A 16,475-nucleotide genomic window follows, 5' to 3' on the forward strand; every position below is an offset into this window, starting at 1 on the left:
TGGCATGCAAAACCAAAAAGGAAGAAACAAAACTGTTACCATTTGCAGACAACATATTACATACAGAAAACCCTAAGACTCCACCAAAAAATTCTTACAACTGATAAATGAATTCAGTAAAGTTGTAGGATACAAATTCAGTATACAAACATCTGTTGCATTTCTATATACTAATAATAAGCTATCAGAAAGAGGAATTAAGAAAACAATCCCATTTACAACCGTATCAAAAAGAATAAAATGCCTGAATGAGTTTAAACAAGGAGGTGAAAGATCTGGACACTGAAAACAATGACAAATGTATGAAATAAATTGAATAAGAGAAAAATAAATGGAAAGATATTGCATGCTCATGGAATGAGAGAATAATGTTGTTAAAATAATATTGCCCAATGTAATCTACATATTCAGTGTAATCCCTTCTAAATTTCAAAGGCATTTTTCACAGAAATAGAAAAAGACTCCCAAAATGTGTATGGAAACACAGAAGACCCTGAATAGTCAAAGCAATCCTGAAAGAGAATAAAGCAGAATGCATCCTGCTCCCTGATTTTAAACTATATTATGAACCTATAGTGATCAAAACAGTATAGTATTGGCATAAAAACACACAGATCAATGTAACAGAATAGAAAAACCAGAAATAAACCCATGCATAGATGATCAATTGATTTATGATGGTGTCAGGAATACACAATGGGGAAAGGGCAGTCTCTTCAAGAGGCCATACACAAGGGCCTGTAATCTTCTCTATATCATTCTAATTTTAGACTATGTACTGCTGAAGCGAACACAAGGGCAGTCTCTTCAATAAGTGGTGCTGGGAAAACCAGATAGCAACAGGCAACAAAACAAAACAAAACAAAACAGAAAAAAAAAAAAAGAAACCAGACTACTATCTTACACTATATACAAAAATTAGCTCAAAATGGATTAAGGGCTTAACCTAAGACCTGAAACTATAAAAATCTGAAAACAAAACACAGGCAGTAAACTTCTTCACAATAGTCTTGGTAATGATTTTTGGATTTGACACCAAAAGCAAAGGACACAAAGGCAAAAATATATCAAGTAAAAATATATCAAACTAAGAAGTTTCTGTACTGCAAAGAAAACCATCAATAAAATGAAAAGGCAAGCCAGTAAATGGAAGAAAGTATTTGCAAATTGTATGTGTAATAAGGGAATAATATCCAAAATATATAAAGAACTCATACAACTCTATAGAAAAAATAAAATCCAATTAAAAAATGGACAGTGAATCTGAATACTTATTTTCTAAAGAAGACATCCAGATAGATGGCCAACATGGTACATGAAGGGATGCTCACTGTCTCTAATCATCAGGGAAACACAAATCAAAACCACAAGGAGATACCACTTCATATCTGTTAGGATGCCTTTTATCCAAATGACAAAAAATAACAAGTGCTGGCAAGGATGTGGAAAAAAGGAAACCTTATGCACTGTTACAGGAATGTAAATTGGTACAACCACTGTGGAAAACAGTATGGAGGTTTCTTAAAAAAACTAAAAATAAAACTGCCATATGATCCAACAATTCCACTTCTCAATATTTATCTGAAGACTAGGAAAATACTACCTCAAAAAGATATATATACCCTCAATATTCATTGCAGCATTATTTACAATAGTCAAGACACGGAAGCAGCCTAAGTGATATATATATATCTCAAGTCATTATGTTGTATGCCTGAACTTAATATGTTATATGTCAATTATGTCATTAAAAAAATTTAAAAGTCCAAATAATTTTTAATGCAGGCTATTAAGAAGTAAAATATACCAAATCACAAAGTATTTACATATTTCTAATTCAAAAATTTTGCTTAAATTTAAATTTTTTTAAAAGTAGTCTCTACACCAATGTGAAGCTCAAACTCATGACACCAAGATCAAGAGTTGCATGGTCTACGGACTGAGTCAGCCAGATGCCCCTTAAATTTGTATTTTTATATATTTTATTTAGTTTTAAATTTTTATTTACATTTTATGTAAAAGACTAAAATACTGTAGATAGGTAACATACGTGTTTTTAAATATCAATTTCATTTATACACAAATATCTAAAATGCTATTGCTTACCTGATTTCCATGGAGATCAAGTTTGACTAATCTTATACAACTTTGAAGTGGATGAATATCTGTGATAAAATTGTTTGAGAAGATGCATACTCTCAGAGAGATACAGGATTGCAAATTTTCCATAGATTTTAAATGAAGGCCACTGAACTTCACAAAAACAAAATCTTTCTGATCTTCTATCATGTTGTCATTATAGTGACTCCATTCTTCATGACTGGTTAGTTCTTTTGTGATTGTTCCATGAAACATCTAGGCAAAATGGGAAATTGCTTAGAAAAGTTTTTTCAACTTCCAAAAATAAATTTAAAACAAAAAATATTTGCTAATAGATAGAATAAAACGGGTAGAAAAGTTAAAATTAAAAAATCTAACTTGTAAGTGGAATCCAAAAACATTAAAAAAAAACAATAAAGAAACAAAAAGAAGAATCAGACCTACAAATATAGAGAACTTATGGTTGACAGGCAGGAGGAGGGTGCACAAAATGGGTGTTGCAAATTTCTGTTATAAATTTCTTAAAGAAACAATTTACAATCACATTACTTATTTCTATGTTCAATTCAACTGGGCAGTTAAAATCTGGAATTCTATTAGTTTTAAAATAAGACTAATTTATCTAAAATTCCTGTATCAAAGCTTTTTAAAGTAATTTTACATAGTATTTCTTATATATTTGAAATTTCCCTTACTCTGGGTAATTTAAGCTTTTACAAAACACAGCTACCCAGTGATAGTTTAAAAGAGAATAACTGAGCTCAAGTGGCCTGAGAGCATTTAGTCAGATTAACCACCTTCCCTATTGGAAGAATCTTTCTACCATGTGAAGGTAAACTAGGTAGGCATAATCCAAATGAAAGTAAATGTGAAAATCTAGATAAACCCTTGCACTCATTCAAGAGATTAGTTCCTTTTTATATGCTGACCAAGGCCTACAACTATAATTAAATTCTAAGTACCATCTAAGAAATTAAACAAAATGAAGATTCCTAGGCCCCATATCATATCTACGTTATCAGTCTCTAGGCTGAGGGTCAAGGAATCTGTAATTGAGCACGTTCCTGGGTAAGTCATGGACACATTGAGAAAGAATAAAGACCCTGATATAAAATAAACAGATACGAACGAATCTTTATAAACTTACCAAGCTCTATAGGTCCTGAAATGAAAGGCAATATACAAAATGTATTCCATCATTTGGACTCCCTATTTAGAAAAGACCTCAAGTCTTTCCTCAGGCTCTCCTTTCAAAAAAACCTATTTTTTCCATTCTGGCCTAATACAGGCAAACTCCAGTTTATAACAAGGGTTTATGAGAAACCATATATCAGGCATAAATCAGGATGTTTTAAGACAATGGGGTGCTCAAAAGTTTCACTTATAGAATCCAATTTTTGAGTCAATAACAATTCTGGAAGAAATCTGCAAAGTGAGAGTCATATACCAAGTGAATTTTTTTTTCCTTTCTATTTGTGTAACCAAGTGATTTTTTAAAATTATTAATAGACTTTATTTTTTGGAGCTGTTTTAGGTTTACAGAAAAACTTAAAGTACACAGAGATCCCATATATACCCCCATAACTCCCTGCACCTTCAGTTCCCCCTATCAATACCTTGCATTCGTGTTATGTATGTGCTACAATTAATGATCCAATCTTAATGAAATATTAACTAAAGTTAAACTTTTTTAGATCATAACTTATAACAATCTCTAGACAAACAAAACACATCAACATGGAACAGCAGAGATCCCATTTCTTCATATAAAGCTGAGGTTGACTTTATATCTTTAGTCACAGCATTGGTACGTGTGTGTGTGTGTGTGTGTGCGTGTGTGTGTGTATTTATATATATAAATATATATATAATAGATGCACAGATAAACTATTATTTCAAGCATTCATTTCTCTGCTTATTCATCTCTAATAGTTTGATATTTCTTTACTTCTTTGTAGAAGATATCATCTGCCTAGCATTTATTTTTAGAGATTCTAAATAGCATTATTAACTAAGTATAGTTAATGTCTACAAACTTATCACAGGCAATGAAAGATTTTTATGTTAAACTTTTCTGTATTAATGCTATCCATATGTCACTTAAATGTGATGTCAATAATCTACCACTGGTATTATTCAAAGGTAGAATGTTTTCTATTTCCTTTATTGATCTCAGACACACTAGATAACCTAACTAAATGAAAACCTCTGTAATTAGTTAAGCATTCTAACTTTAGCTGTTAGTTGACTAACATTGCTACTAACTGTGAGTTCACTGATACCATTTTGTGAAGGTAACTGATACTGATACGTAAGATAACATAGTCCCTTTCCTCAAAATGCCTAAATATGTTCAAAATAACTTTTTAATAATACCCAGTGAGGGAGTTAGTGTGATTGGTATTATTGCCTCACTGAAAAACTTTTTCTTGCAGATAAGACATATAGTTTGAGGAAAAGAATTATTAGGTCACACAAATCCAAATTTGAGATAATCTTCATGATAGTACTTAATTGAATGCCTTTTTACTCATTTTGGACAAACACTTCCTAGATTTAATTTAAAAGATGCCAATTACAGACAGATAAAAAACCATCTGTAATAATTAAATAGTAAGGTAACTAGGGAACTCTAAAATTTCATGGCCTCATAATTTTTAAAAAATCTACATTGTCTAATTATTTTATGTTTAAACGCAAACCCATGAAAACAATAAAATTAAACATGGTTAATGAAATATGCGAAACTTCATTGTCTAGATAACTCTTAGTCATTACATTCCTGTACCATGCCTACATCCCCAATTTAGAAATTATGTATTTTTATGTTATATAATTTAATTGTTGCCTTTCCAATTATATTACATGTACCCTGATGTCAGGACATTTTTTTTTTGTGGTTAGCTATATATTATTCATAGTTTAGCATGGGAACAAAAACTGAATCAGGTATAAATAAATAAATTGGCCAGAAATCCTACCTAGGGTGATCAGCTAAGAAAAAGAAACAAAAGGAATCCAAATCAGAAAGGAAGAAGTAAATTTCTGTTTACAGATAACATGATCTTATATATAGAAAATCCTCAAGACTCCATGAAAACTGTTAGAACGTACAAATGAATTCAGTAAAGATGGGGACACACAATAACCATGCAAAAGTCATTTGCATTTTATATATACTAACAATGAGGTATCTTAAAAAGGAAAAAAACAATCCTCTTATAATAGCATCAAAAAGAATAAAATACTTAGGAATAAATGTAACCAAGGAAGTGAAAGATCTGTACACTGAAATCTCTAAGACATTAATGAAGGAAATTAAAGATACAAACGAATAATCCTGTGCTCAGGAACAGTTAATATTCTTAAAATGTCCATTCTTTCCTAAGTCAACTACAGATTCAATACAATTTTTAATAAAATTCAAATAGCATTCTTCACAAAAGTAGGAAAAATAATGCTGAAATTCATATGGGACAATAACAACAATAACCCAAAAATCTCAAGTAGGCAAAACAATTTTGAAAAAGAAAATGAAGCTGAAGGCCTCATACTTCCTGACTTAAAAACATATTACAGATTCACAGTAATCAAAACAGCACAGTACTGGCAAACAAACGAACAACAACAAAAAAAAACAATAGGCGCACAGACTAAATTACAACAATTGAGAGCCCAGAAATAAACGTATACATATATGTCAACTAATATTTGACAAGAGAACAAAGAATACTTAAAGAGAGGACAGTAATTTCAATAAATGGTGCTGAGAACACTGTCTATTCACTGGAAAAAGAATAAAATCTGACTCTTACACCACTTATTAAAAATACCTCAAAATTTGGGGCTTCTGGGTAGCTCAGTTGGTTGAGCGTCTCACTTAGGCTCAGGTCACGATCTAGTGGTTCGTGGGTTCGAGCCCTGTGTCAGGCTCTGTGCTGACAGCTCAGAGCCTGGAGTCTGCTTCAGATTCTGTGTCTCCTTCTCTCTCCGTCCCTTCCATGCTCATGCTCTGTCTCTCTCTGTCTCACAAAAATAAATAAACATTAAAAAAAAAACTAAAAATACTCAAAAGTAAGTCAAAAATTAAGTCAAAAGACTTAAATGTAAGACCGGGGACCATAAAACTCCTAGAAGAAAACAGGGGAAAAGCTCTGTAACATTGGTCTTAGCAACGATTTTTGGATATGACACCAAAAACACAGGCAACAAAAGCAAAAATCAACAAGAAGGACTATATCACACTGAAACACTTCTACACAGAAAACAAACAATAAACAAAATGAAGATGCAAATTATGGAATGGGAGAAAGTATTTGCAAACATCTAATAAGGGATAAATACCAAAATATAAAAAGTACTCATACATATCAGTAGCAATCCCCTCTTCCTCCTCCTCCTCCTCCTCCTCCTCCTCCTCCTCCTCCTCCACCTCATCATCATCATCATCTAATTTTAAAATAGGCCGAGGACTTGAACATTTTCTTCCCCCAAAAAGACATATAAATGGCCAACATATACATGAGAAGGTGCTCAACATCGCTAATTGTCAGGAAAATGCAAATCAAAACCATAATGAGATGAGGGAACAAACCCTTGTGCCCTGTTAGTGAGAATGTGAACTGATACAGCCACTATGGAAAATGGTATGGAGATTCCTCAAAAAATTTAAAATGGAACTACCATATGATCTAACAATTATATATATAAAATATATATTCTAGTATATATCCAAAGGAAATGAAATAACTATATTTCAGAGATATCTGCAACTCCCAAGTTCATTATTTACAACAGCCAAGATACAGAAACAAGCTAACTGCACACTGACTGATGAACAATTAAAAAAATGTGATATATAGATATAGATATATTTTACATAATGTATACACATATACACAATAGAACGTTGTTCAGCCATGAGAAAGAAGGAAATTCTGCCATTTTATACAACATAGATGGATTTTGAAGGGTTGATAGTAAGTGAAATAAGTCAGACAGAGAAAGACAAATACTCTATGATCTCAATGTGAAATCTAAAAAAGTTAAACTCATTTAAACAGAGAGTAAATTGGGGGGTGCCAGGTGTGAGCAAAATGGGGTACAGGAAATGGGGCGATGTTGGTTAAAGGTTACAAACTTCCAGATCTAAGATAAACAAGTTCTAGCAATATAACACATAGCATGGTAACTACAGTTAACAATATTACATTGTATACTTAAAAGTTACTAACAGAGTATATCCCAAATGTTCTCATCACAAAATAAATAAATAAATAACTATATAAGATAGATAGATGTGTTAACTAAGCTTATTGTGATTATCATTTTGCAATATTTGTGTGTATCAAATCATCATATGGTACACATTAAACTTATACAAAATTATATATCAATTATATCTCAATAAATCTGGAGAAAGACTTCTTTTTTAAGTTTATTGATTTTGAGAGAGAGAGAGCATGCACGTGCACACAAGCAGAGACAGGAAGAGAGAGAATCTCAAGCAGGCTCTGTGCTGTCAGCGTAGAGCTTGATCCCATGACCTGAGATCATAATCTCACCTGAAATCAAGAGTTGGACACTTAGCCAACTGAGCCACCTAGGCACCCCTAGAAAAAAAGACTTCTAAGTACAAATGACAAAGTATCTTTCATATAGATTGAGATCTATTGTTAATTCCTTGAAATCCTTCCCTTCAAATTTCCACAACCAATATCCAAATGCCTGCAAAAAAGAATACATTTTTCATTTATTTATGCTGCATAACAGAATACCCCAAAATCTACTGGCTCAAAACAACTACTGTTTATTATCTCTCAGGATTTTGTGGGTTGACTTGATTCAAGTAGGCAGTTCTTTCCAAGTGATGTTAACTAGAAATTCAGTCTTGGTGTTCATCTGCACTACACTTACAAGATGGCTAATATGCAGTTCTGACACATTGGCAAGGACCCTGGAGGGAAGAGTCAGCTGGGATGCTGGGATGTATGGGTCTCTCTCGCCACACTGTCCTAGGACCTCTCTCCATCTACACAAGCCTTCCCTGTGTCATTCTCTCACATGTCTATTTGTGTGTGTCCCCATAGTAGAATAGCAAGACTCTCTACATGGGCCAAAAACGTATAGAGGCAGAATCTATCAGGCCTTCTGAAGGCCCAACTGACATAGGTTTTCCTTAACTACATTCTTTTGGTTAAAGGAAGTTTTTTTGCTTTTTGAACTTATTTTTTATCTTATGAAGTAGAGAAAGAAGAAACAAATATAAGTTGTTCTCAGCTTCGTGATCTCAGGCAAGTTATGTACCCTCAGTTTGTTATACATCCAAGCTATGTGCCTCAGTTTCCTCATCCATACAATGAGAACTCCAATAGCACTTAATGGATAGAATTACTATGAAGACAAAATGACTTGGCATAAAGGTTTTAGAATAGTGTCTGGCATGTAACAAACACTATAAATAAGTGTTACTAACATAAATCTGGCTCAATTAACAACTCAAAATAGAATGTAATCTTCAAAAAGTAAATTAGGACACTTTTGGTTTCTGGTCCAGGATATAAGGAGCTTAGAAGATGTCATACCATTCTAACAAATAAAAAGATGAACAAAATGAAAAGTCAACAACTCTTCTTAGATTCACCAGAAAAGTGAGGTTACATGAAAAACCACTGAATCAAAATTCAGAGATAGGCAGGTGGATACAAAGATTCAGAAGTTACTGGAGCAAAAATTCACCAAAAGAAACCTCTGCAGGAACCAGTGCCTGGGTAGGACTGTGACTGACAAGTTATTAGGGGCTTAGTGTTGACAACTCAGATTTAGAAACTCCAGCCCTCATACTTCTGTGAGATTAATATCCAGGAGCTCTACCAGGTCCTCAGATCGAATATTGGAAAAAAATCTGCTTGTGCCTCTGAGAGGAGACAGAAAAAGAATAATTTTGAAATACACATGATCACCCTGTTCTTCTTAACAAGGGCTACCCTAAAGAGAAAATATTTAACACACAATAAACTGAGGTTTTACCAGAGCCTAACTGATCTGGAAGTAGGGAAATATCCAACTACATCTCCATCAAGCCTTCCATTTGGGAGAAAGGAAGTACACAATTACAGCCCACTCTAGCCATCTTGTCCCACCTAAGATTAGGAAGGCTGAGGAGTACTTGTGAAATTCACAGACTAGGGAGCACAACCTCACTTAAAGACTGGGACTTATCCACACCTTAACACCACACCACACACTATTTTACTGGAATTCTTTTTACCAGTACATGATGCCTGGCTTTCAATAAAAAAATTACAAAGCATACTAAAAGACAACATACAGCAAGCATTAGAACCATATTCACATACTGCAGGGATGTTGGAATTACCAGACAGAGAATTTAAAACAATTATGATTAATATGCTAAAGACTATAAAGGAAAAAAAAATAGACAACAAACAAGAAAAGACAGTATAAAGAGAGATAAAAATCTTTGAAAAGAATCAAAAAGAAGTGTTAGAGATCAAAACCACTGTAACAGAAATGATTATTATCTTTGATAGGCTTTCTATCTCTTTAGTAGGCTGGATGGACATGCCTAAGGAAAGAATCTCTTTGTTTGGGTATATGTCAATAGAAATTTCCAAAACCAAAAAGCAAAGAGAAAAAAAAAAGAATCACTGAAAAAAGCTGAATAAAATATTCCAGAACTGTAGGATAACTACAAAAAGTACAACATATACATAATGGAAATACCTGAATGAGAAGAAAGTGATATAGGAAAAGAAGAAAAATATGAAATAGTAAATATGTGAGAACTTCTGCAAATTAATGTCAGATACCAACCCAATGATCCAAGAAGCTCAGAAAACACCAAACAGGATTAAGGCAAAAAAAAAAAAACACTGGGGGTGAGGGGGACACTTTACCCATAGAGCAGCAAAATTCAGAAGTATATCCAACATCTCCTAAGAAACCATGCAAGCAAGGAGAAGATAGAGTGAAGTATTTACTTTTAAGAGAAAATAACTCACTAATATAAAAAAAATTCAGAAGTGTATCCAACATCTCCTAAGAAACCAGGCAAGCAAGGAAGAAGATAGAGTGAAGTATTTACTGTTGAGAGAAAATAACTCACTAATATAAAAATCTATGCCCTGCGAAATTATCCTTTAAAAGTGGATAAGAAATAAAGACTCTTAAACAAACAAAAATTGAGGGAATAGGTTGCCAATATATCTGCTTTGCAAGAAATGTTAAAAGCAGTTTGTTAGAAAGAAAATAATATAGTTCAGGAACTCAGATCTACTTAAAGAAAGGAAAAGCAGTGGGGAAGAAACAAGTGAAGATAAAATAAAAAGTTTTTATTTTTCCTATTTTTAGTTGATAGATAACAGTTTGGTCAAATACTAATGGCAAACTATATTAGATTATCTATGTATATATGTATATTCGTGTATGGATATGTATAAATAAAATGAATGGCAGCAATGATACAAGGAACAAAATGGAAGAATTAGAGATATCCTGTTATTAAAAAATATTTAAACTACATGTAAAGTAGTATATGTGATTTGAGAGTGGATTTAAGTTAACACAATAATGAGGGCAGCTAATAAAAAAAAAGGAAAGAAATACACTGAGATAAGATAGAAAATGAAATCATATACAATGCTCAATTAAACCACAGACAGAAAAGAGTAGAAGGTTAAAACTGGAACAAAAACAAGAGCAATTAAAGCAGTAACAAAATATACTAGATATTAATTCAACTATAGAACTAATCAATTTAAATATCAATGGTCAAAGCACCAACACAAAGACATAGTGGATCAATGTCACAGTGGATCAAACAGGCCAACTACACGCTGTCTACAGGAATGGTACTTTAAATGTACTGACATATAAATGAAAAGTAAAGTGATGGAGATGAATTCTACCAAACATTTAAACAATCAATTCCAATCCTTCTCAGACTCTTCTAAGAAAAGGAGAGAACATTTCCAAACTCATTTTATGAGATCAGTATTAACCTGATACTAAAACTAGAGGATACTACAAAAAAAATCATAGGCCAGTATCTCTGATGAACACAGATGCAAAAAATTCTCAACAAGACATTAGCAAACCAAATTCGACAATGCATTAAGAGGATCATACACCATGATGAAGTGGGATTTATGCCCGGGAAGAAAGGATAGATCAATCTCCACAATTCAGTATATACAATGACACACCACATTAACAAAATGAAAGCTAAAAATCATATCATCATCTTGAGAGCTGCAAAAAAAAGCACTGGACAAAATTCAACATCCTATTATGATAACCTGAGTATTTCAACAAATGGTATAGATAGAGCATAACATAATAAAGGCCATATATGACAAACCCACAGTTAACATCATACACAACAGTAAAAACTTAAAGCTTTTCCTCTAAGATTAGGAACAAGACAAGGATGCCCACTCTCACCAGTTTTATTCAACACAGTATTAGAAGTTCAGAGAGCAATTAGGCAAGAAAAAGAAATAAAAATCACCCAAATTGGATAGGAAAAAGTAAAACAGTCACTATTTGCACATAACACTACATAGAGAAAACCCTAGAGACTTTACCAAAAAAGTCTTAGAATAAAGAAATTCAGTAGAGTTACAAGAAATAAGAGTAATATATAAAAATCTGTTGAGTTCCTATACACTAATAATGAACTATTAGAAAGAGAATTTAAGAAAACAGTCCCATTTACAATTGCACCAAAAAGAATAAAATACCTAGGAATAAATTTAGCCATGGAAGTAAAAAACCTGTACAATGAAATTAATTAATTAATTAATTAGAGACAAATATTTGGAAAGTTATTCCATGTTCATGAACTAGAAGAATTAATACTGCTAAATGTCTATACTACCCAAAACAATCTATATATTCAGTTCAATTTTTATCCAAATTTCAATGCCATTTTTTACAGAAATATAATAAATAATCCTAAATTTGTATAAAACCACAAAAAAACTAAATAGCCAAAGCAATCTTGAGAAAGAACAACAGGCTGGAGGCATTATACTCCCTAATTTCAAACTGTATTACAAAGCTATAGTAATCAAAACAGTGTGGCATTTGCATAAAAAATATAGATAAATGAGGCAGAATAGACACCAGAAGTAAACCCACATAGATGGTCAATTGATTTATGACATAAGAGCCAAAAATATACAATGGGGAAAGGAGAGCTTCTTCAATAAATAGTGTTGGGAAAACTGGACAGCAACAGCCAAAAGAATAAAACTGTACCACTATCTCATACCATACACAAAATTGAGCTCCAAATGGATTACAGACTTTAACTTAAGACCTAAAACTCCTAAAAGAAAACATAGGCAGTAAATTCCGTCATAACAGTCTTGGTAATGATTTTTGTATTTGACACCAAAAGCAAAGGACACAAAAGCAAAAATATATCGAGTAAAAATATATCAAACTAAGAAGCTTCTGCACAGCAAAGAAAACCATCAATAACATGAAAAAGCAGGCTACTGATTGAAAGACAACATTTGCAAATCATATATGTAATAAGGGGACAATATCCAAAATACATAAAGAACTCACACAACTCAATAGCAAAATAAAATGCAATTTAAAAATGGGCAGTGAATCTAAATACATATTTTGTAAAGAAGACATCCATATGGTCAACATGGTACATGAAGTGATGCTCATTACCTCTAATCATCAGGGAAATACAAATCAAAACCACAAGGAAATATCACTTCATACCTGTTAGAATGGCTCTTACCCAAAGGACAAGAAATAACAAGGGTTGACAAGGATGTGGATAAAAGGAAACCCTTATGCACCATTAATGAGAATGTAAATCGGTACAACCACTGCAGAAAACAATATGGAGGTTCCTCAAAAAACTAAAAATAAAACTACCACATGATCAACAATTCTACTTCTCAATATTTATCTGAAGACTAGGAAAACACTAACTCAAAAAGATATATTCACCCCCACATATTCAATAGGCCAAGAGACGGAAGCAGCCTAAGTGCCTACTGACAGATGAATAAAGAAAATGTGGTATATACATAGAATGGAATAGTATTCAGCCATAAGAAAGAATGAAATCCTGTCATTTGCAACAAAGATAGACCCTGAGGGCATTATACCAAGTGAAACAAATCAGACAAAGAAAGAAAAATTCTGGATGATCTCACTTATATGTGGAATTTGAAGACAGAAACAAAAACTCAAGCTCATAGATACAAACATTGGTGGTGCAGAGGCAGGGGTAGGAGTTGGCAAAATAGGACAAGGGGTCAAAAGGTACAAATTTCCAGTTACAAAATAAATAGGTCATGAGGAGGTAATGCACCAAGTGATGCCTTTGGTTAATAACATTGTATTGCATATTTGAAAGTTGTTAAGAGAATACATCTTAAAAGTTCTCAACATATGAAAAACATTTTGTAACTACATACGGTGAGTACATATGTAACTACATAATTAACCACACTATTGTGGGGATCATTTCACAATATATATAAATACTGAGTCATTATGTTGCATATCTATAGCTAATGTGATATTATGTGTCAATTATACCTCAATTAAAAATGTATAATAAAAATAATAATTGAATAGCAAAAATCATTTAATAGCAAAAAACCCTTAATGTCTTTGACAGTATAATTAACTAAACTATTTAATATCATCAATGGAATACTATAAAAGCATTAAAACTAATATTGTAGAATGGTTAGCAACATGAAAAGCTGTTAATAAATAAAGTTATTGTTTTCATTTATATATATTTTTCACTGAGGAGTGTCTGGATAGCTCAGTTGGTTAAGCGTCTGACTCTTGATTTCAGTTCAGGTCATGATCTTAACAGTTCATGAGACTGAACCCCACATCAGGCTCTGTGCTGACAGCATGGAGCCTGCCTGAGATTCTGTTTCTCTCTTTGCCCCTCCCCTGATCACACACACACACATATACCCTCCGTCTCTCTCTCTCTCTCTCTCTCTCTCAAAATAAATAAATAAACATTTAAAAAAATATTTTTTACTGAATTGTACAGTTTAAAGGGGTGAGATTACAGTATGTGAATTAAAAATATTCTTCTGTGGCACACATTTAAAAAAGTAAAAAAAAAGTTAAATGATGGCAAAATGTATACCATGCTAACACGAATCAAAAGAAAGCTGGGGAAGATATAATAGTTCAGATAGAGCAGATTTCAGAGCAAGGAAAATTATCAGGGATAAAATGGAGGTATTACATATTGATAGATTCTGTAAGAAGACATAACAATCTTAATGGGCATGTGCCTAAACACAGCACTAAATCACCTGAGGGAGGCAAAACTGAGAGAACTTAAAAGGAGACACAGATGAATCCACTATTAGATTTGGAAACTTCATTGAACAGATAGCTTGAGCAGGCAGAAAATCTGTAAGGACATAGCTGAAGTCCACAACACCATTAGTCAACTAGATAATTGACACCTATCTACTACTTCATCCAACAGCGGAAGATTATACAGTCTTCTCAAACTCAAGCTCAAGCTCACATGGAATATTTGCCAAGATAGACCACAATCTGGGCCATAAAAGATACCTTCACAAATCTAAAAGAACAGAAATCAGGGCACCTGGGTGGCTCAGTCAGTTGAGCGTCCAACTTTGGCTCAGGCCATGATCTCGCAGTTCGTGAGTTTGAGCCCCACATCAGGCTCTGTGCTGACAGCTCAGAGCCTGGAGCCTGCTTTGGATTCTCTGGAGCTTGTTTTGGATTATGTGTGTCCCTCTCTCTCTGCCCCTCCCCTACTCATGCTCTCTCTCTCAGAAATATATTAAAAAAATTTTTTTAATTTAAAAAATAAAATAAATAAATAAAAGAATAGAAAGCATACAATGTCTGTTTCAGACCACAGTGGAATTAAACTAGATATCAATAAAAGAAAGATAGCTTGAAAATATCAAAATACATGAAGATTAAATAACATATTTCTAAATAATATACAGCTCAAAGAGAAATTTAAAAATATTTTGAACTAAATGACAATACCCTTTATCAAAATTTGTGGGATGCAGTCAGAGCACCCGGATGGCTCAGTCAGTTAAGCATCGGACTCTTGATTTCAGCTCAGGTCATGATCTCACAGTTCCAAGGGTTCCAGTCTTGGTGTCAGGCTCTGCACTGGCAGCACAGAGCCTCTTGGGATTCTCTCCCTCTCTCTCTGCCCTTCCCCCACTTGTGCTCTCTATCTAACTCAAAATAAACTTCATTTTTGGTTTTTTAATGTTTATTTATTTTTGAGAGACAGCACAAGCGGGAGAGGGGCAGAGAGAGAGGGAGACACAGAATCTAAAGCAGGCTCCAGGCTCTGAGCTCTCAGCACAGAACCCAATTCACGGCTCAAACCCAAAAACAATGAGATCATGACCTGAGCTGAAGTTGGACACTTAACTGACCGAACCATCCAGGTGCACCAAAAAATTAACTTAAAAAAAATGTGGGGGTGCCTGAGTGGCTCAGTCAGTTAAGCATCTGACTTCAGCTCAGGTCATGATCTTAGGGTTCCTGAGTTTGAGCCCCGCGTCAGGCTCTGTGCTAACAGCTCAGAGCCTGGAGCCTGCTTTGGATTCTGTGTCTGCCTCTCTCTCTGCCCCTCCCCCATTCACACTTTCTCTCTCAAAAATAAATAAACATTGAAAAAAAAAATTTTTAATTATAAAAAAAAATTGTGGGATGCAGTGAAAACAGTGCTTAGAAAGTAATTCATAGCATTGAATTCACATATTAGAAAAGAAGATCTAAAATCAATAATTTAAGTTTCCACCTTGGGAAACTAGATCAAGAATAACAAATTAAATTTAAAGTAAGCAAAAGAAAAATAAATCAGTAATAAATATATATTTAATAAGTACATTTGCAAAAAAGTATAATCTTTGATTATATTTTCAAATATTTGGGGATGGGACCATTTTGTCATTATCTTATCCTATAAGTCTCAATAAATATAAATTCTAAAAAAATTTTCTATAAATTCTAGAAATGTTAACTTTAACCAGATAATATGAAGGGTCTTTTATAATGAAAACAACCAACTTTTTACTTATTTTTCAGATCTTAAGTGAGAGGAGAAAAAAATGTCTCCAAACACTCTGTGCTTCCTTTTATCATATAGTAAGAAATATTACTACAAAGTATATCTCTTCCTTATCTGTCAGGTCATTCACAGTTAATGAAATGCTTAAATGAATCTCATCCCAGGTGCCTACAAATATATTTTTGGTTCCTATTTACTGATCTTTGTTTTATACAGGTTAATTTTTAAATCATTCTCAACTGATTTTTTAGTTGGGAATATGAAT

At 33.1% G+C, this 16,475-nt stretch overlaps 1 protein-coding gene across 5 annotated transcripts in view; it reads right to left on the minus strand.

The window, feature by feature from the left end:
• LRRIQ3 (leucine rich repeats and IQ motif containing 3) overlaps positions 1-16,475 on the minus strand; it is a 360,753-nt gene that overhangs the window by 332,362 nt on the left and 11,916 nt on the right. For all 5 annotated transcript variants that reach the window (XR_008294971.1, XR_008294970.1, XM_053214236.1 and 2 more), the window contains exon 2: positions 2,107-2,355. Coding sequence is in view for 3 of the 5 variants with exons in the window: in XM_053214236.1 (XP_053070211.1) it covers positions 2,107-2,355 (249 nt within the window). In the remaining 2 variants the exon portion in view is untranslated. The remainder of the gene's footprint in view (positions 1-2,106; positions 2,356-16,475) is intronic.

This window comes from Acinonyx jubatus, chromosome C1 (assembly GCF_027475565.1).
Source record: "Acinonyx jubatus isolate Ajub_Pintada_27869175 chromosome C1, VMU_Ajub_asm_v1.0, whole genome shotgun sequence".
Taxonomy (NCBI): domain Eukaryota; kingdom Metazoa; phylum Chordata; class Mammalia; order Carnivora; family Felidae; genus Acinonyx; species Acinonyx jubatus.